Genomic DNA, 21,854 nt, shown 5'->3' on the forward strand with positions numbered 1-21,854 from the left:
AGCAATTTATTTAAGCACCTAGTGTGTAAAGAAAGCATGGCCTACAGATGGGGCTGAGTAGGTTTGGGAGTCAGGAAGACCTAGGTTCAAGTCCCGACTCTAACTCATACTAACTGTGTAACCCTGGGCAAATCACACAACTTCCCAGGGCCCCAGGCAACTCTCCAGGACAAGAAGGTGCTACCTGCATTATAGAAAGAAGTTCCCTATCCCAGGGGATGGCAGGTGTAGTACCTTTCCCCACTGCTTTCATGTGCCAGGAACAAGGACACAGAGAAGCTACCCTCCTGGAGCTTCCACTCTAGGTGGGGACATGGGACCAGTTTAGACACTTGGGATGGCTAACTTTACTAAGGAACCTAGAGAGTGTAAGGGAGGGAGCTGCCCAGGAGAAGGAAGGGTGATTCTGGGTAACTGTGATAACTGACCTCAAGGAGGGGGTGGGTCTCTCTCCGGACTTTGAAGGCCAGGCAGCTTTCAGATCCACAAAGAAAAAGGGAAAACATGGATACTTGGCCGTTGTGGGCTGAGCAGTTTCTAAAGTGGCTGATAAGGGGGGCTCAGTGACCTGCAGCCAGAAGAGACCCTTGAGACCCTAAGATCACAAATTGGGAGCTCATGGAGCGTGGCGACTGATGAGGCTATGGCCCAGACAGGTGAGCAGTCCAAGGTCACACGGACGACCTGATCAGGCCATTTGATTGACCTGCCTCTCCAGGGAGGATGACAGAGAGCCTCGCCCTTTCTTCCCCTTTCTTCTTTTTGAACTTTTGTTAGTCGGTTCTGACAAAGCAGCAGAATGCCTTTAAGATCGAGCTGAAGCGCCTGGAAGATGATCTCCTCCTCCATCTGTCTACAGCGGAGGGAAGCTTCCTGGACGACACCGAGCTGGTGGAGAAACTGGAAAGCACCAAGTCAACAGCGGCGGAAATAGAGCTCAAGGTAGGCTCCCAGAGTGGGTTAGGCCTGGATGGAGCAGAGCTGCAGGGGCCCCAGAGGCCATTGAGTCCAACCCCTTCATCCTGCACATGAGCTTCAGAGAGGCGAACATCAGAAGTAGGATTTGAACACGGGTCCTCGCAACTTTTCTCATATCCAAAGGACTAACTTGTATTGATGGAGGGAGTTTTCTCATGAGCTTCTCCTGGCACTGAAGAAATCACAGACCCAGTACCTATCAATATGTGTGTAGATACATGCACGAATATGCATACACACGTTACCATATGTGTACAGACACCATACATATATACGTATTTAGAGAGATTAAGAATTACCACATTATATGATCTTCAAATCAGTATTCTCATCTTGCATATTGAATTCAAATAACATATGTAATGTATGTATTAGTATGTAGCCATATGCATGTATATACATATGTGTATTCACATGTGTGTTTGAATTCAGTACTCAAAATGAGAAAATCCACATTCTCATCTCGAATATTGAATTCTGTGTGTGTATTGTGTCTGTGTGTGTATACCCACACCCCTCTGGGCTTTAATTTCTAAGGGGAGAGAGACAGAGACAGAAACAGAGAAAGAGTAAGATTCAAACCCCACTTCTGACATTTACTGCCCATGAAACCCTGGCCATGTCCCTTAACTTCTTTAAACCTCATCTGTAACATAAGTGGGTGAGCTTCTGGCTATCACAATGGAGGGCAAGCTCCTGATTGCTACCAGTTAGGCTCGAAGGCCTCTGAGGTCCTGTCCAGCTCCAAGATTCTGTGGAGTCTTTCTGTGACCACCCATTGTTCAGGAGAATAATGCCTGGGGGTCCTGAGCCTTGGGGAAGAGAAGCAAAGGTCTGGAGGGAGAGCAATCCTAATAATGGGAGGAGGACTGTTAACAGAACCTACACAGGCCACTAGCTCTGAGGCCTCAGCCCTAACCCACACCCTCCCCTGCCCCCAGAAGGGGCTCCCAAGTGCCCAGCTGCTACCATGTTATCACAGGTCAAACACAAATTTTTCAAGAATGTTGAATTTTTAAGAATCCCCACACTGAAATTGGAGACCAGGCAGGCCCCCTGGACACATCTGTCTCAGTCTCCATGTGAAGGCTCTGGGTAGTACAGAAGTAAGATCCTAGCTTTGAAATTAATTTTTAAAATTAGAGCATCGATTAAGGGCTCAATGGCGATGGAGTCTACAACATCCCTCTGGAGCCGTATCCAGATTGCTCTGGGGAGGGGGTGCCCAGCGGCCCCTGAAGCAGCTCATTCTCTGGCAAGACAACTCTGATTGTTAGAGACTTTTCCTAACATAAAAGCCTCAGTCTGCATCTTCGTGGGACTCCTGGTTCTGCTGCCCTCTGGGACCAAGAGGAACAAGGCTAATCCCTCTTCCAAGTGACAGGCCTCCAAATCGGGGAGGACAGCTCCCATGTTCCCCACCCCTCAGTTATTCTCTTCCATTGTCCTGCCTCTGGGAGGTTCCAGACATCCCTCTCTATTATACATCACCATGTTCCTCTCAGCACCCCTAGGATTAGGCAGATCTGCAGAAAAGATTCCCGACGGAGGAGGGGAGGGAAGGACTTGGAAAAATATGATGTCTTTGATCAAAATCTAGTCCTAAAGAAAAGAAAAAGATGTTCAATTACTCAAATAGAAATGAATGAGCTAGCTTCTCTTTTATGGAAGCTCTGAATATGCCTAGAGGCTAACCCAGAGGCATAATCTAAATAAAACTCTCTGGGAGTTTGACCACTGAACCATAGGAGATAGTTGGGACTGATATAAAAGCTTTTTTTTTTCTTTTTAGTCTAGTATGGTTATTAGATGTATTTACTGTTGACCTTGGTTGGACTAGAATACCTTGTTGGCCAATAAAGTTGTTGGCATGGAATTGACCCAGTAGCATTTTAATAGGCATTCCTGGGTCCAAGGAAGCTTTTATAGGCCAAGGCAGAGGCCCCTTTAATCTACCTCTCCCCGCACCCCTGGCAAATTGCAAACAACCACAGTAACAAAATCAAACTTGTCTCCTTTCTGTAATTCAATACCCGCAATGGCTTTACTCTTTCCAACGTGGGCCTTCCCTCCGGTGATGGAGATTGCAATCCCTCCATGCCTGCTCACCTTGTGTATCTCTATAAGTCTGCCACAACTTTACTCGACAACATAACAACCAAAATGAGAACATGTGAGATAATTCATGCACCTACAGGACAGTGGCTAGAGTGTTGGACCTGGAGCCAGGAAGATCTGAGACCCTTACTAGCTGTGTGATCCTGGACAAGCCATTTAACCTCTGTATTTGCTGCCCTGTAAAATGGGGATCATCATAGCCCCCACCTCCCATGGGTTGTTGTGAGGGTAAAGTGAGCTAAGAGCTATTATTTTCTAAAGAGTAATTTCTAAGAGTATTATTTTCTAAAGCTAGAAGCAGTCACCCAGTCCAACCCCCTGTGTTGTACAGATGAGGAAACCAGGCCTCCAGAGTATAAGTGACTTAGCCCAGGTCGCATTTGAGCCCTAGTCCTCTGACCTAGGACCTTGGCTCTCTGCTCTATGCCAACCTGCCCTCACCATTTCTAATGGCTAGACCTGCCCTCCATCCTCTCTCACTACTCAGTTTAAACAATAACAAAACAACAGCATATGTTTGAAAATATGAATGCATCTATCTCCAAGATGTTCAAGCTTCTGGACTCCGTCCATGGTCCATATTTTATGTCTGTCCCGATGTCTCCTTCAAACATATCGCCCCCTCATTCAGATCATAATGGGAGGCACCAGGAGTGACCTGATTTGTTTTTTAAATGCATCCCAACTCAGGTGGCTGAAGGCAAAGCAAATGAAGCCCAAATTAATGAAGCCCGGGACTGTTACAGGCCGGTGGCGGGCAGGGCGGCCCTTTTGTACTTTGTCATCAATGACCTCCGGAAAATCAACCCCCTCTATCAGTTTTCTTTGAAGGTAAGGTCATGTTTGCCAGCACCCTTGTAAAAGCCGGGCATGTTAGCATGCTTCCTTCTGGAAGCCCAAAGCTCGCTTTTACAGAGCAGAGGCTGCCATTGGCAGGGGCCCTGTGTGGTATTGGAAAAGCTCATCTGCCCCCACCCTCCCCCAGCCCCTTCCCCACTTCTGCTCAGAATTCTTGTCGCCATTTTCCATTTCTAACTTTCCACAAAATAAGTCGGCTAATTACACTACAGGGATGACAAAAGAGGACGTTTTTGTGTCTCACCAGAACAGAGGCTTGACTTTCTATTAATTTTTCTGTATATTTGGGATTTACTCCTCTGTGCATAGACTGAATTTCCAAAGTAGAGGGACCTTCCTTGAGGGCAGAGGAGGTTGTGGGCTTGTTTGGTTGGCTGTTCATCTTCCAGTCCCTAGCACACTGCCTCACAAACAGAGGGCCCATAATCAACAAGTATTTAGTAAGCACTAAAATGTGCCAAGCACTGTGCTGAGCATAGCAAACAGAGACATGGAACAGCTCCTAGCTCAAGGAGCTTACGTCCCCACGAAGAAGCCTGTAGTCTGACTTAATAAATGTTTATTAGGTTGAATCAAATTGTGCTCTTCTCAAGATGGGTAAAGTCACAAAGAGATTAGGGGTGGGGCAGAGAGGAGGAAGGGAGACAGAGAGGGGGGAAGGGAGGGAGGGAGAGAGAGAGAGAGAGAGGAGGGAGGGAGACAGAGACGGGGGAAAGGGAGGGAGAGAGAGACAGAGAGAGTGAAGGCAGGGGGAGAAGGTGGGTGGTGACATTTGTGGTTCACAGTATGAGGAAGATTTTTCTAGCCCCAACAGCTAGAGCCACTAATCAGCCTGGTGGCTGGCAGGGGTTCTTCCTCTCCCCTCACCATTCAGTGCCTGAGATTTGGGGTACCCTTGAGACAACACTGGCTTGATGTTTTTATTTTCTTTTCAATTAACAAGAATTTATTTTCTCTCCCTCCCAGCTTCCTCTACAATAATTAGAAAACAAACAAAACTCTTGTAACAACTGAGTATAGCCAAGCAAAACAAAGCCCCATATTCATTACTGGCCCCATTTTCAAGAGAAGGAAATCAATGCAGGCATAGCCCAGGCTTGACAAGCATCGTAGAGGAGATGTATGCTAGGACCTGTATGGCTAAGAACCAAGAATTCCCTCCTCCTGCCCGACTGTCTTTGTCACCATAAAACACCCTGATTCCCAGTCCTGAATGCTGTGGGCTGGCCACCACAGATGCCACCTCCTAAGACAACCTTTACCCATCCACAGGCTTTCAACACCCTCTTCCATAAAGCCATCAGGCAGTCGGGAAAGGCAGAGGACACCCAGGAGCATATCTCCAACTTGATGGAAAGCATCACCTACTCTGTTTTCCTTCATACCAACCAGGCACTGTTTGAGAAGGACAAGCTCACCTTCCTCTCCCAGATGACTTTTCAGGTAGGAAAGAGTGTTCAGCAAAGGTTCCTGTGATATTCGAGTGAATGTGTGGGCTGCTCTTCTGTATCCAGAGATGTAGTCTGGAGCTGTATTGGGTGCCTGATCATTTCTTGATGCTAACTCCTTGAGGTGTCTGCTGTGAGCTGAAGAGTTTTGGTTAATGATGCATGGATAGATGGATGGATGGATGGATAGATGGATGGATGGGTGGGTGGATGGGTGGGTGGATGGATGAAAGGTATTTATCAAGCAATCCCTACCACAAACCTTCATCCCTCAAGGAATCTCCTCTAGGCCAGGCCTAAGAATTCCAGACCCACTGTAGAACAGACCTCCACCTCAGGGAAGGTTTCTTGCACTACCAGGATGGTCATTAGGCTTGTTCTGATCCAAAGCAACACACCACATTTGGCCCTAGGCTGACTCAGTCTCCAAGGCTCAGGAGGTTTGAGGGATAGGATGCACAACCCACTCACCTTTCCAGGTTTTTCTGGTCATCCTATGACTGTTTAAAGAGATGAGAAAGAGAATTGACTATCTCTCACGTAACCAAGCCACAGCATTTTATCACCTTGACTGTATTAAATGGTACAGCTAGGAGGCACCATAATGCACAGAGCCCTGGGCCTGAAATCAGAAAGACTGATCTTCCTGAGTTCAAATCTAGCCTCAGACATTAGCTGGGTGACCCTGGGCAAGTCACTTCACCCTGTTTGCCTCAGTTTCCTCATCTGTAAAATGAGCTGCAGAAGGAAAAGGCAAACCACTCCAGTATATTTGCCAACCAAACCCCCAAAGGGATCATGAAGAGTTAGACGTGACTGAAAAAATGACCTAGCAACAACAACTATATTGAATGGGACCAGCCAAATTGACCTAGTAGCTAGTAGAGTGCAAAGATGGCAGCTTGCTAGAAATTCCAACCTCCAACCCAGCCCTCATCATCTCAGCTGCCACAGCCTGGCCTTGTGTTTTGTCCCATTTCCTCTCCTTCAAGGAGCTTCAGCGAAAATGGTTAGTGGAAGGAGAGGAAGTTCTAAAAGACCTCATAAGACAGGGAGGTCAGTGGCACTATAGTAAGGCAAGTAGATTTGGAATCAGGGGCCAGAGCTTTGCCATTTACTCCCTGTGTGACCCTGGGCCAGTCCCCAATCTGACCCCTTCCTTCCTCTGTCACCTTCTTACAAATTGCTCCCTTACATGCAGTCTCTGGTGCAGACATTCTGGCCTCCTTGGCATCCCTAACATGTGGCTGCCCATCATCATCCAGGCCTGGAATATACTTTCTCCTCATCTCGGCATCTTGGAATCCCATGTTTCCTTCAACACTCACTTCAGGTCCCACCTTCTCTATGAGGCCTTTTCTCCTCCTCCTCTGCCCCCAGCTTCTCAGTGACTTCCTCACCATCGCCAAGGTTACCTTCTCTCTCTTTTGTCTGGATTTTCTTTATCCCTTTATCTGTGCGTGTCGTTTACATGTTAGAAAGGGAGCTTCTCAAAAGCCTGGAACCATCTACAATGCCTGGCACATAGCTGACTTTTAATAAATGCCGATAGATTCTTTGGCTGGATATTTCCCCCTAAACTAAGATTTACTTACTAAGTTTGTAATTCATTTTACAAAATCAAATTGAGAGCATAGTCATTCCCTTCATTTTAACCTAGAAAGTAATTATTACTCCAGACATAATCCATGTATGATTATTCTTGTGGTCATGAACTCAAGTTCTAAGCTTTTTCCACGTTTTCCCTGCAACCATCTGGTCTAACTGGTGCCCCAAAAGCAATCTCCCACCATAACATACTGTTATACCTGATGAAGGGTTATGGACTTCTGATGAGAGTGAAATCACTGTATCCCAAGGCAGCCCAGTCCATCCTTGGACAGTACTCATAATTAGAAGTTCTTCCTGACATTAGACCTCAATCTGCCTTTCTGGAACTCCCACCCACGGCTCATGATTTTGCCCGCTGGTGACAAGGAGGACAAGGTTAACTTCTCTTCCCCGTACTTGAAGACAGCTGTCCTATCTATTAAATTTAGAGTCAAAGGACCTGTGTTCCAACGTGAGCTCAGCTACTGATTACCTATGTGATCTTGTCAAGTTCCTTGACCCCCCAGACCTCAGCCTTCTCATCTGTAAAACAAGGTTAGAGTGGCTGACCCCATGGTCTCAGGATGCTGCCTAACCACAAATGAGCCTTGCCCTGTCCTTCTGCCATCCCAGATCCTTTGCTACATCCCCACCCCCTCCATTAGCTCTTTATGCCAAGCCCAAAGGATTTTTGCTGGAGGACTAGCCTGTAAGGCCAGCCTTGCCTTCTGGGGGGCCTTTCATCTGAGAGGATGCTGACTATTTTTGCCCTTGGCACCACATGTTCAAAGATAAGTTCCCTCATTTAGTTCTGCCCGTAGAGAATCATTCCCCACCCTTTGTTAAAAGGTGCTGAGGGGCTGGAATTGGTCTGCCTTCATCAGCTATGTTTTCTTAAAATTTTAATTAGATTTCCATTACTGGTTTAAAAATATTGGCACCATTGAAAACCCTTTCATGGAGCCAGAGAGGGTGCAGCTGGTGGAATTCTCCGATTAGCACACTTTGTCCTGCTTATTCACTCCCGCCGATTAAGTGGTGAATGCTCGAAGGGAGAAGTGACTGGGAGGAAAACCTAATGACCTTTTTCCATTTTGTGTACTGTCAAGATTCTGCTGCGAAATAAAGAGATAGAAGGCCCTGAATTGGATTTCCTGCTTCGCTACACAGTCGAACACACTTACCAGAGTCCCGTCGACTTCCTAACGACGCCGTCATGGAGTGCTATTAAGGTATGTTAGGAAGATTGTCTTGTAATTTCCGAATCTTATTTCAAATCACAGTTCTCTTTGGTTTGTAGATGGAGCCCAAGGGAGCCAATGAGCTGTCAGACCCCATTTCAGCGACAGAAATGGCCCTGACTCGCGAGTTCCCCACCGTTCAGACTTCAGCTCCACTCTCTAACGCAACTTAGCATTACTTTACCAGGCTGGGACTCAGTGTCCTCCTATGCAAAATGAAGGGGTCAGGCTGGGTGGCTTCTGAGGTCACCTGTAGCTCTAAGGCAATAATCCAAAGTGAATTCCTCAGGGTCATGTAGTGAGCAAGTGGAAGAAGAAGGATTTGAATCCAGATCCCTGATTCTGAAGTCAGCATTCATGCCCTCAAGGTGCTTCCATTCAACTGGAACTGGGTGGAAGGACCAGGTGGGATCAGTATGGAAATGGTTCTCGTCCATGCAAAAAAAGGGGACAAAGAACTCTCGGAAGCGAAAGTCGCTCCAATTAGTCCTCAGCAGTTTTTTTAGTACCTTACTAGATTTTTCTAAGGAAAAGAATTGTCAAAGTCAAACACTGTTTCAGATTTGTAAATTGCAAGTTAGGTGTTTCAACATTGGACATCCATGGCAGAGACAGCCCAGCATGAGAGGAATGGGGGAAGTGTGGACCAGTGGATGGAGTGCTCAAATCGGAGTCATGGAGAGCTCACTTCAAGTCCCAGTTCTGGCCTGTGCAAATGACCCAACCTCTTGGTGCCCAGTCACCTTTCCAAGGTGATAAGTTACAGGGGAAATGCGTATTGCATCAGTGGAGAGAGTTTCCAGACCAGACAGCCCCTACCTTCACTGATGAATCAAACGTTCAAACTCCTACCCTTCCTCCCCTCATCCCCACCTACCTCCATCCCTTATCTGTTACAGGCAATTTCCCGAATGGAAGAATTCCGAGGGCTGGACCGAGATGTGGAAGGGTCTGCCAAGCGATGGAAAAAGTGGGTCGAATCTGAAAGCCCAGAAAAAGAAAAGTTCCCTCAGGAATGGAAAAATAAAAGTCCTCTGCAGAAACTGATCATCCTGAGAGCCATGCGTCCTGACCGGATGACCTACGCACTCAGGTATCGTGGCCGCTGCCGCTGGAGTCCCAGAAACAACCTCGGAGAGGCAGCTCAGACCCTTGGGTGGGCACCCTGGAGTTGTGTTTGACAAGGCTGTGAGGAGCCCACATTGATGTAAAGTCAGGCAGTCACAACGTGCTTAAATTCATTGGGCATTTATCAAGCATTCGTAATTAAATTTATTAAGCATTAAATGTATCAAGTGCTTAAGCTTATTAAGCACTTACTGTATACATAGATCCTTGATATTAATGCTTATGAAACTGGGTGAAACACACAATCTTATACAAACCACCAGAAAAATACAGCCCCATCCTCATGGGGAGCCAAATTCTGAAAGCCGTGGAGGAGACAGATGGAAGGCCACTTGGAAGACAGATGAGTGTCACCAGAGTTCAGAGGTTAGGAACGGGCAACATCTGAGCAGTCACTCCAGTTCAGCTGTCTCAATTCCCCTCTAAAGATTTTCTCTGTCAAGAAAAGGATGATCTCCCTAGTGGAGCAACCCAGAAGGCCGGAGCTTTTTCCACCATAGCAGAATAAAACCAGAAAACTTTATGGGCCTTAAGGGATGCTCTGTTTTTTTCCATCATAATGATCAATAAGTGGTTAATTAAGTGCCTACTGTGTGCCAGGCCTCAAGAAACCAACAGTCTACTGGGAGGGGGGATGGAATGAATGGAAGAGGGGATGCAACATGGACCCAAGTATAAATGCAAAATATGTGCAAATGTGGAGGATCAAGAGGGGCTTCAGTGAGGAGGAGGCACCTAGGGGTTCTATGCAGAGAGGAGGAGGTAGCAGGTATGGGGAGAGACAGAAAATGGAATGTCAGGCACGAGGCAGACCAGTGTGACTAGCACAGAGAGTGAAAGGGAATGATGGAGGGACTGGAAAAGGGCCAAGTTCTACCTCTGACTCGGAGGGTACCTGTGTGACCAAGGGCAAAGCGCAACCTCTCAGAGGCCCCAGGCAGCCTCAGAGACTGTGACCTGCCTCAGCGGAGGGAGCTTCCACACAGGGAGTTTCTTTCATGGATAAGTCACAGATTAGGACCAAAAACACCTCAGAGAATAAGCAGGAAACCTTCTTTCCTTAGCGGATAGTATTGATTCTTCAGTCTTTCAGGGACCCACGATAATGTGGCTCCTATTCACTAACATCTTTTCTTTTCTTTGGAAACAGGAATTTTGTGGAAGAAAAGCTAGGCCCCAAGTATGTGGAAGGGCCCCGGCTGGACCTAGGCAATTCCTATGAGGAAAGCAGCCCAGCCACCCCTGTGTTCTTCATCCTGTCACCAGGGGTTGACGCACTCAAGGAGGTGGAGGTCCTTGGTGAGGTTCTGGATCTTAGGTTTCTCCCCTTCATTCATTCATGACCAGTAGGCAGGGCTGGTTCTGTGCTGGGCACTGTCCTTTCCCCCCTCACTCCTGAGTTCATTCTGTCAGCTGTCTCTCCCCCACCCCCTTCTCTCTCTCTGCCCCCTTCTCCCCCTTTCCCGTCTCTCTCTGTCTCTCTCCCCCTCCCTTCTCTGCCTCTCTCTCTCCCTCCCTCCCTCCTCTCTCTCTTCCTCTCTCCCTCTCTCCCTCCTTCCCTCTCCCCCTCCCTCCCTTCTCTGTCTCTCTCCCCCTCTCTCCCTTCTTTCTCTCTCTCTGTCTCTCTCCCTCCTTCCCTCCTCTCTCCCTCCCTCTCCCTCTCCCTCTCCCTTTCTTTCCCTCTTCCCCCCTCCCTCCTCTATCTCTCTCTCTCTCTCTCTCCCTCCCTCCCCCTCCCTCTCTCTCCCTGCGTCTGCCTTTGCTCCTTTTCTGCTCATTGTAAATCAGGTATATGGAGAGCACAAAGATTATCACCCAGCGGTCTGGAGAAATTTTCCGACGGCACATTCCTCTGCTTGGCATAATGTTCTGGGGCTTTGTGCTGTTGTCTACCTTTTGACTCAAGGAGGGCCAGAGGGCAATTTTCTCCATGCTCATGTAATCTCGCGCCCCCTCCTCCTGTGACTAAATAATGGTCATTATAGCCAGGGTACTCCATTGTGCAGGGCCCGCTTGCTTTGTGTGCTGGATTACTATTCCCCACAGACTGCACCGAGAATACCAGGTTAATACAGCTGTGACCTAACTGCGCTCAATTTAAACTCAGGCCTCACAAGGTGAGAGGCTGGTGCATTTTCCCACCGAACCAATCAGTTACAAAAATGAGGCCATATCTACCACATGTTGCTCCTTAAGAAAAAAAAGGAAAGGAAAGGAAAGGCTTGGTCCCCCTGGAAGAGTTTAGGAAGCTAGGTAACAATGCCCACCATCTCTCCAAGTGGCAAATTCCCCATTATCATAAAACCAAAGGCACAGCTTTCCACAAGATTTTTGAATATGCAGTGGAGCCACCATGGAGCGCTCACAGCATCTGCTTGTTGAAATTGTAAGGAATTTAGTTTGGATGCCTCAGAAGGGGCGGGGGGGGGGGGGATGAAGGCCTGGGAGATTGTACCAATGTCATCAGAAAAAAATTAGATGGCTCATGCTCTTATTTTGTTCCTTCTTCTCTCCCTCCTCCTCACTTTCTCCCCCAGGCAGAAAATTAGGCTTTACAATTGATTCCGGAAAGTTCCATAACATATCCTTAGGACAAGGCCAAGAGACCGTCGCTGAAGTGGCCTTGGAGAAAGCTTCCAAAGAGGGACACTGGGTCATTCTCCAAGTACGTATGGGAAGCACCATGAGGGGGCTGGGGGAGGGTCTTCTTGTACCCAGGATGGTGCTAGAACACCATCTGTTGTAAGAGGTTATGGGATTGAACTGAATGTCAGCTCCTGGTTTGAGCGGCATTGTGACCATCATCATTAATAAATTCAACAGTTTAACAAATATTTGTGAAGCTCCTCCCATCACAAGCTGAGTGCTCCCCCCCTCCCCAACACCTCCCTTCTAGGTCTCTCTTATGTTGTCTTCCATCCTCAGAATGGAGATGCCTTGAGGGCAAGGACTGCCTTGTTTCCTTATATTTGCTGCCCCAGCACTTAGCATGGGGCCTAGCATACAGAAAGCACTTAATAAATGCCCTATTCTCTGTCGAGGTTTAAACACCTTTGTGACCCCTGCAAATTGGATAATATTCCCCCTCCCCCTTCAGATGCTCTCTTCAGCGCTGGACTGGACAACGGAGGCCAACTAGTCCAAACCCCTCATTTCACAGTGGAGGAAAGCCATGAAAGTGCCTTTTCCAGAATCACAGAGGCAGCAGCTAGCAAGCAGAACTTCATCTCTCTGGGACTTGCTCTCCTCATTTGTAGAATGAAGAGGTTGGGCTAGGTGGCCTCTGAAAGCCCTTGACCCTATGAGGGGGAAAAATGGAAAGAACCTTAGAGATCACAGAGCTGAGCCCTCTCATTATACAAATGAGGAAACCAAAGCGCAAGTGGCATGTCCAGAGTCACACATAGAGTCAGGATTCCAACCCGGGTCCTCGGTCCCTAAGTCCAGTGATCTTTCTGATATGCCACAGTGCTTTCCTAACAAAAGTTTCCATTTCACCAAGAGTAAATGTCACCTTATTTTCTAGAATGTCCATTTGGTAGCCAAGTGGCTGGGGACCCTGGAGAAGCTCTTGGAGCGGCTTGGCCAGGAAAGCCACCGGGATTACAGAGTCTTCATGAGCGCGGAGCCAGCACCAACTGCTGAGGAGCACATCATCCCTCCAGGCCTTCTGGAGAACTCCATCAAAATCACCAATGAGCCCCCCACAGGCATGCTGGCCAACCTGCATGCCGCCCTCTACAATTTCGATCAGGTAGAACCATGGAAGGCTTACACTGGAGCCAAATTCTTTGCATCAACCCAGTCTATCTCTTACCTTTGCTGCTTGTTGAGAGATGAATTAAACTTGGACTTTCTAGTTTTCATTTTGCTATTTTTAGCAAGTTGGCTACACTTCTTGCAAAGGTGAGCAAAGTCAGCCCATCAGAGAATCCAAATCCCTGATGCTGAGAAAAGAGTGTAGCCATTTTGCAATGATGGATGGTGTTGTGTTTGGAACTGTCCTAAGTCCTCAGGATAAAAAACAGCAAAAAGTATGATCTCTGCCCTCAAGCAGCTCACATTTTAATGGCAGAAACAACATTTAAATAACTAGGTAAATACATCAGAGGGAAGGTCACTTTCTGAGAGTAATCTCTTGATTGTCTGTGAAGTCAACCAGGCAAAAGAAGTCTTGTTCCTGAGTGCCTGAGAATTATGGTTCTACTTTGTGCCATGATCAATCTGTCAATCAACAGGCAATTATTAAGCACCTACTATGTGCCAGGCACTCTGTTAGGCACCTCACATACATAGACAGAAATGAAACTGTCCTCACCCTCAATGCCCTTAGTTCAAAGGGTAAAGAACCATTTCTCCTAGGATGTTGCCAACATTCTATACCCGGTTAGCCCCTGCACCTGCTTCTTTTAAAAGTTGTCCAAAAGGACTAATATTTTGGCCCTTCTCACACCCAGATGGCCTAGTTTTTTCCAAAAAGGAGCCTACATTTTGTCCACACACTTATGCAGGAACAGGTAATTTTGTGTGTAAAATGGAAGGTGGTGAGCCCAGGGGCCCCTGGGAAAGTGTCATGAGACAGGTGAGTCTCCTTTCAGGAATGAAGTGGCTCCTTGCTCAGTCTGCTTCAGAGTTCTAGCTTTTACTCCTAAGACACTTTCAGCTTGGGAAAGTGCTTGTTGGCCTGTGGAATGGCAGGGATACCCACTAGAAAGGTTTGTCTCTATGATTATTTGGACTTAGGAGGACGAAAGATAGATATTGTTCTGGTGTGTTTTGAGTCCAGAGAGGAGGCCAGAAAAAAGAAAGTTCGATAGTTATAATAATATATGGGCAACTAGGTGGCAGAGTGGACGGGGCACAGATAATGCTAATTTGTGGCTTTCCAAGTCGACATGCACCTGTAAGGATACATTTCTATTTGAGTTTGATGCCATTGGTCTTGTCTATGCTGTATGGATTCTATTGTTGGTACTACAGGGACTGAATCCATTCCTTTTTTTACTTCAATTATTTTATTTGTTTTCAATTACATGTACAAACTTTTAACATTTTCCTTTGAAAATTTTGAGTTCCTAATTCACTCCCTTTCTCCTCTCCCCCATCATTTAGAAGGCAAGAAATTTTATATATGCTATACATACACAATCATGCAAAACATGTTTCCATGTTAGTCATGTTGTGAAATAAAACACAGACCAAAAGAACCCTCCAAAAGTCAAGAAAAATAAAGTTTTAAAACAATATGCTTTGCTCTGCATTCAGGCTACATCAGTTCTTTCTCTGGCTGTGGACAGCATTTTCCATCACCAGGTTTTTAGAATTGTCTGAGATCATTGTATCGCTGAGAAGAGCTAAGTCATTCACAGTTGGTCATCACACCACGTTGCTGTTACTCTGTCCAATGTTCTCCTGGTTCTGCTCATTTCATTCAACATCAGTTCATGTACGGTTTTCCAGGTTTTTTTCTGAAATCAGCCCACTTGTCATTTGCAGTAATATTTTATCACAATCATATACCACAACTTGTTCAGCCATTCCCCAGTTGATGGGCATCCCCTCAATTTCCAATTCTTAGCCACCACAAAAATTGCTGCTAGAAATCTTTTGGTACACATATGTCCTTTTCCTTTATTAATCTTTTTGGGATACCAATCTAATAGTGTTACTGCTGGGTCAAAGAGTATGCACAGTTCTATAACCCTTTGGGCATAGTTCCAAATCACTCTCCAGAATGGTTGAATCAGTTCACAATTTCACCAACAATGCATTAGTGTCCTAATTTTTCCGCATTCTTTCCACCATTTATCATTTTCCTTTTCTGTGATATTAACCAATCTGATAGGTGTGAGGTGGTTTAATAGGTGTAAGTTGTTTTAATTTGCATTCCTCTAATCAACAGTGATTTAGAGCATTTTTTCAGATGACTATAGATAGCTTTGATTACTTCATCGGAAAACTGCCTGTTCATATCCTTTGACCATTTATCAAGTGGGGAAATGCCTTGTATTCTTATAAATTTGACTCATTTCTCTATATATTTGAGAAATGAGGCCTTTATCAGGGATACTTGTTGCAAAAATTTTTTCCCAGTTTCGTTTTCTTTCTTCTTTTTATTCCTTGGCTACATTGATTTTGTTTGCACAAAATCTTTTTAATTTAATGTGATCAAAATCATTCATTTTACATCCCATAACGCTCTCTGTCTCTTGCTAACTCTTGTTTATCCATCCATCTGACCGATAAACTATTCCATGCTTTCTTCATTTGTTGATACTGTCACCTTTTAGGTTTAAATCATGTACCCATTTTGACCTTATTTTGGTATATGGTGTGAGATGTTGGTCTACGCCTCATTTCTGTCATACTCGTCCACTTTGCAGCAATTTTTGTCAGCTCCTGAGTTCTTGTCTGGAATGCTTGGATCTTTGGGTTGATTCAACACTGGGTTACTTATGTACTTATGTCTTATGTCCCCAATCTATCCCAGTGATCCACTACTCTATTTCTTAGCTGGTACCAGATAGTTTTGGTGATTGCCGCTTTACAATACAGTTTTAGGTCACCTTCCTTCACTTTTATTTTCATGAATTCCCCTGATATTCTTGACCTTTTGTTCTTCCAGATGAATTTTGTTATTATTTTTTACTTGCTTGTCCTGCCCCTCTCCACACCCCTCCCCCAACCCATAAAATGTAAGCTCTTTGAAAAAAGATACTTTGATTTTTGGTTTTGTGTCCAGCTCCTTGGCATACAGTAAGCACACAATAAAGGCTTATTGACTTGACAGAGGCAGATAATTTCTCAAATAAAAGTGAACTATAAACATTCCCCTCTTTTCTTAAGAGCATAGATCTAGAATGAGAGAGGCCATCTTGTCCCATGTCCTCATTTGGCACATTAAGACCCGAGGGTTACATGGCCCACAGCCACAGGACAGAGGAATTGCTATGGAGTGTTTGGAACTCAGGTCCCCAGCACTCCAAATTCAGCCTTTGCTCCATTGTCCTGTTTCAAGGCAGACATCCTTTGAGAAGGCTCATTGGTGAGCTTCTTACCTCTTCCTATGAGTCAATACAGCATTTACAATTTTAAAATGTGCCAAGCCATGTACATATGTGTGTGTGTGTGTGTGTGTGCGCACGCACGTGTGCATGTGTGTGATCTTGACCACATCTCTGGAAGGGAGGAGTTTTATGGTCCCCAATTTGCAGATGAAGAAATGGGCTGAGGGACGCTCAATGACTTGCCCAGGGTCACCTGGCTAGTAAGTGTCTGAGGTGGGATTTTATCTTGACTTCACCCCAGCCTAGAAATCAATCCTAGCTGCAAGGTTGGGAATTCTCAGGACCCGGCTCCAGCTCTTCCTTTTCCCTTCTGCTAGGACATCTTAGAATCATGCTCCAAGGACCAGGAATTTAAAAGCATCCTCTTCTCCCTGTGCTATTTCCATGCCTGCATGGCTGGGAGACTGAAGTTTGGACCCCAGGGCTGGAACAGGAGCTACCCTTTCAACCCCGGAGATCTCAACATCTGCGCCAACATCCTCTACAACTACTTGGAAGCTAACGCTACGGTAGGAGGGACTGGTCGATAACCCTTCTGGGGAAGGGGCAGGGATGGGTGAGAGCTGTGGGGGCTTCCTGTCAGTCACTGGACATCCACCAAACAGGCGGTTACTTCTCTTTGCAGCTATTGAAGTACACATCAGCCCCTGATCAAAGGTTCTCCAGTTCTGGAGCCTTGAACTTCAGAATGTAGGTCAGACCAGTTCCACACAAGCAGCTAAGCAAAAAGAGAGAAAAAAATGTCCTTCATTATGTTAACAAAAACAGTGGTTTACATGTGCATATATGCCAAATTCATTAGGCAGGTAATGAAGCATTTGCACAAATGTAATTACAGACAGCAATCCTGACAGTCCATAACCCTGCATTAATAATCACTCCAATTAGTTCCGATGATGGAAGCAATTTACAGCACGTCACATGCATAAATAATGGTGTATTTCCTGCACGTGTCATTATTATGTATTAACGAGGCCACCTTGCTATGACTTTCTCAGGAATGTTCCCCTTGAGTTGGAGTTAAAGGTAGAGGAATGATTTCCGTTCAACATGGCATCATGCTTTCTGGGTCAGGGCTGTGGGTGGGAATTGCTCACCAAGATCATATACAAGGAAATGCTTCTTCTGAACCCAATACCTGGATAAAAGAAGGAAGAACCCTGGATTTGGAGGTGGTTGCCATAGATTCAAATTCTAGTGTAGGGAGGTCACTTGACCCCTCCTTGCCTCTGTTTCCTTATCTGTAAAATGGGGGTGTTGGACTAGCTCCCATGTAAAATGCATTTATTTAACATGCACTATGTGCAATGTACTGCATTTGGATTACAACAGCCCCTCCCCCCAAAAGGAAAGAAACAGTCCTGCCCTCAAGGAGCATAAATTCTGCAGGTTTCCTCCAAGACTCAACTCAGGTTCTACTTTCTAAATGAGGCCTTTCCTACTGGGCTGGATCAGGAAACTCCCTCCCCAAATTAGCTGATTTCCCTGGCTTTCCTCAAGACTCGGCCCAAATCTCGCCTCCTGTAAGAGGCCTCCTCCAGTACCCACCAGCTGCTGGTGACTTCCGAGTGTGTCAGCCCACAAGTACTAATTAAGCACTTACTATGTGCCAAACAAAGAAAGGTAAAAAACAGTTCTTGCCCTCCAGGAAGGAGCTTACAATCTAATGGGGTAGACAGCGTACAAAGTTACATGCAGGGTATACGTACACACAAGTCTTCTTGTAAAAAGTGGGACGTTAGCTGAGACCTCACAGAAGCCGAGACAGCCAGGTGGCATCGGGAGAAAGTACCCTCCTGGCCAGGCACGTCAGCGAAGACCTCCTCTAGAAGGTCACAGCTGAGTTGAGTCTTCCAAGAAGCCAGTACAAGTTAAGCTTCTTGAGGGCAGGGACTAGTTACATTTTTTTTCCCTCTGAAATTACCTTCCATCTCTTCTGTAGGAGAAGGGAACCAAACATTCATTAAGAGCCTACTATGTGCCAGGCTTGGTGCTAAGTGCTTTTCTAATATTATCTTACTTAACCTCATAGCAACCCTGGGAAGTGGGTGCTACGATTATCTCCATTTTGCAGTTGAGAATACTGAGGCTGGCCCAGGATCACACAGTGAGAAAGTGTCTGAAGCTGAATTTGAACTCAGCTCTTCCTGACTCTAGGCCCAACATTGTATTATACACTGTGTCACCTATCTTGTATGTACCTAGTTGTCCCCCAATAGAATGTATTTTCCTCCTTGAGGAAAATAACTGTTTTTGGTCGTTATTGGGGTTTTTTGTTTTGGTTTTTTGCTTTGTATCCCCAGCATTTAGCAAAGTGCCTGACTAATATTAATAATAACAACAAGGGCTGGCATTTATATAGTGTCTTAAGGTTTGCAAAGTGCTTTATTAATGTTATCTCATGTATACCACTGGTGTTCAGTAAATGTTTATCGATTGATTGAATGAATGATATACACAGAGAAGTAAATAGAAAACATATTTTAGGTAATTACTAGCTGTCCTCTAAAGTCCTCTGTCATTTTGGGTACAGGGTTCTGGATGTGAGCAAAGAGCCCTTTCGTTGGATTCCTTTATGTGAAAAATGCCAGGAAAAAACCCAAGTTCTACAAAGTCTTTCTGACTCGCTGTTAGCATTTGAAGGTCATTCATTAGCCATTAGATCATAGGATCACAGCTTAAGAGCCAGGAGGGACCTTAAGGCTCCTCAAGCCTATTCTCTCCTTTTGCAAATGAGAAAACTGAGGCCTGGGGGGAGGGGAGGTCAGCAGATTTGCCAATCATAGGAAGCTAACACTTTAGATGACAGATCCCAAAAGACCTGGAAAGGTTAAAACACTGACCCCGCTCCCCCCCAACCCCAACAAGATGAAATCCAATAGGAATAAATGTAGAGTCTTAGACCTGGGTCCAAAAAGTCAACCTGATGATGATCGATTAGATGACAGTTTGTCAGGATTAAAAACGATGAGTTGGTTTTAGTGCCTGGCTATCTCCCCATGGATAATCATATGAGACCAGCGAGGCCCCCAGACAGCCAGTGACTGGCCCAGTCACACAGGTAGTGAGTGATAGAGCCAGGTTTCCAACTCAGATCTACAACGTCAAAGCGGATGTCCCTGGAGGACTTTATTTGACATTCAGGCCAAAGAGAAGTGATTCACTTGAGGAGCTCCAACACATGAGGACTGTCCATCTGGCAGGACCATTCATCAGAGTACTCCTGTTTTTTCATTAACATTCTCCTCTGCTGCAAGTTGGGGCAGCCAGGTGGTGCCATAAAAAGCCCAGAGTCAGGAAGACGCATCTTCCTGAGTTCAAATCCAACCTCAGATACTTCCTAGCTATGTGACCATGGGCAAGTCATTTCACCCTGTTTGCCTCAGTTTCCTCATCTGTAAAATAAGCTGGAGAAGGAAATGGTACACCACTCCAGTATCTTTACCAAGAAAACTCCAAATGGGATCATGGAGTGTAAGACACAACTGAAAAACCACTGAAACTGGAGGAAGCCAGCCTAACAGGAAAGCTGCCTTCGAGGCTGGCAGAGTCAGGTCCATGGCAGCTTGCAGCCCACATGCCAGAATCCAGTCGTCATAAAGCTTCTGCCGTTCAGCCCCATCACGTCATGTACCAAACAAAGGCTATAATTAAATTTTTACTTGCTCAGCTGGGAGGCTCCCATTGGCCCCAAGGGTAGAAAGGCTCCTGTCTGATAAAGCTTCATTGCAAACTGGCATGTTTTGCAAACCCAGGGGAAGCCAAAGGGTAGAGGAGAAAGCCTTCAAATCCTGCTAAGCCAAATACAGAGGGGATGCTGTGATTTCTTGAATAAAACATAGTCCAGTCATTAATGGCAGCCCCCGGGGAAGGCATCGTACAGTGAAGTCTGCAGTGAGGGGATCAATATTGACTACCCTTCTCAGACAGCTGAATGCGGAATCTATCCAAAGTCAGGCTGGGTTCAGGAATCCCCTGCCTCTACTCTCTTAGAACGCCAATAAGAAGTATGAATGATTCTGCTCACTTGTGGCCTCTCTGGTCTGAGTCAGGCGTGGGCCTGCCATTGGCTTCTTGGTCAGAGAAAGGCCTTTTCAGAAGGCACCCTCTTAATTCCAATCCTGCCATGCAAATCCTTTTTGGAATGATGTAAAATGTAGGGAATTTTGGAAGCTCTGAGGGTCATCGGTCTAAAGTTGGACAGGTCCTTAGGGGACAGCTCATTTTACAGATGAGGAAACAGGCTGAGGAAGGGGAAGTGATGATCCCGTGTTGAAACAGGAGTTAGGTATCAGAAGTGAGATTCTAATCCAGGTCCTCTGACACCAGAGCCAGTGACCTTTCTGCAAAGCCTCAGTGACTCCCCATCTTGAGAGTAGAGATTCCTTCCATCAGAAGCATCTTACAACAGTCCTATAATAGTTAATACCTATATGAAGGCTCAGAGAGGTTCCTGGGGCTCAGAAGGTTCAAGTGACTTACCTATGGTCACAAAACTAAGAAGAAACAGGGATGGAATTTGATCTCCAGTTTCTGTGACTGAGGCAAACCACTGCCTCTCAAGGGAGTAAACATTAAATACCAAACCCGCACACGTTGAGTACATGTGTATTACGTATAAACGCTTCTACTTTTGTGTAAAGGGTGCTCTGAAATCATTTTCATGCAGCACCGCTGTTTGCGTAGGCAAGGTCTCCAGACCCTGACTCTCTCAGGATACATCACGGGATCTAGATCTATCATGGCATTCTAGTTCCAAACTTGGAATGCTTTTGGACCTCCAGGTGTGCCACGTCCTTTCCATCTGCCTTTGCTGGGGGCCTTGCTAGGGGCTCACCTGTGCCTTTATGTGCTTGCCCCAGGTCCCGTGGGAAGACCTACGTTATCTCTTTGGAGAGATCATGTATGGGGGCCACATCACAGATGACTGGGATCGCAAGCTGTGCCGGAGCTATTTAGAAGAATTCATGAACCCCTCCATGGTAAGGCTGCCTTCAGGTTTCACCAGGTGACTGGCACTGAGCTAGAATCCAGTTTCTGCAAAGCCTGCACCTGAATGGAGATGGGCTTTCTTTGCTTTTTCTCCTCTAGTTAAAAGTGGTTTCTCACTTGTTGATTTATCGAGACAGGTTGTTTCCCTGTTCCTCAGTAGAAGGTAGCCCCTTGGACAGGCACTCTTCCCTCGGTTTTGATTTTGTCCTTTCCTTTATTCTCTTGCTTTTCTCTCCAGTACTGGCACATTGGTTTGGAACTTTGATTTCCTTAGTGTGGAGAATACCTTCCACATGGCCAGATTGGCACCTACTTCAAAATTCATAGTCTTAATTGTTTGTGGGCACTGAGTAATTTGCACAGCGAGTATGTGTCCAAGAGAGGCCTTGATTTTTTTTTGAGGCAGGGTCTCCCCATCTCACCTAGGCTGTTAG

At 45.9% G+C, this 21,854-nt stretch overlaps 1 protein-coding gene across 1 annotated transcript in view; it reads left to right on the forward strand.

Moving 5' to 3' along the window:
* The window catches only part of DNAH11 (dynein axonemal heavy chain 11), a 311,018-nt gene that overhangs the window by 274,083 nt on the left and 15,081 nt on the right, over nt 1–21,854 (forward strand). Inside the window, exons 67-76 of the mRNA XM_036759767.1 lie at nt 778–942; nt 3,787–3,927; nt 5,227–5,397; nt 8,102–8,224; nt 9,133–9,326; nt 10,512–10,660; nt 11,899–12,026; nt 12,888–13,115; nt 16,746–16,937; nt 21,291–21,410. Of these exons, the coding sequence (XP_036615662.1) occupies nt 778–942; nt 3,787–3,927; nt 5,227–5,397; nt 8,102–8,224; nt 9,133–9,326; nt 10,512–10,660; nt 11,899–12,026; nt 12,888–13,115; nt 16,746–16,937; nt 21,291–21,410 (1,611 nt within the window). The remainder of the gene's footprint in view (nt 1–777; nt 943–3,786; nt 3,928–5,226; nt 5,398–8,101; nt 8,225–9,132; nt 9,327–10,511; nt 10,661–11,898; nt 12,027–12,887; nt 13,116–16,745; nt 16,938–21,290; nt 21,411–21,854) is intronic.

The sequence above is a fragment of the Trichosurus vulpecula genome, chromosome 5, assembly GCF_011100635.1.
Source record: "Trichosurus vulpecula isolate mTriVul1 chromosome 5, mTriVul1.pri, whole genome shotgun sequence".
In the NCBI taxonomy this organism is placed as follows: domain Eukaryota; kingdom Metazoa; phylum Chordata; class Mammalia; order Diprotodontia; family Phalangeridae; genus Trichosurus; species Trichosurus vulpecula.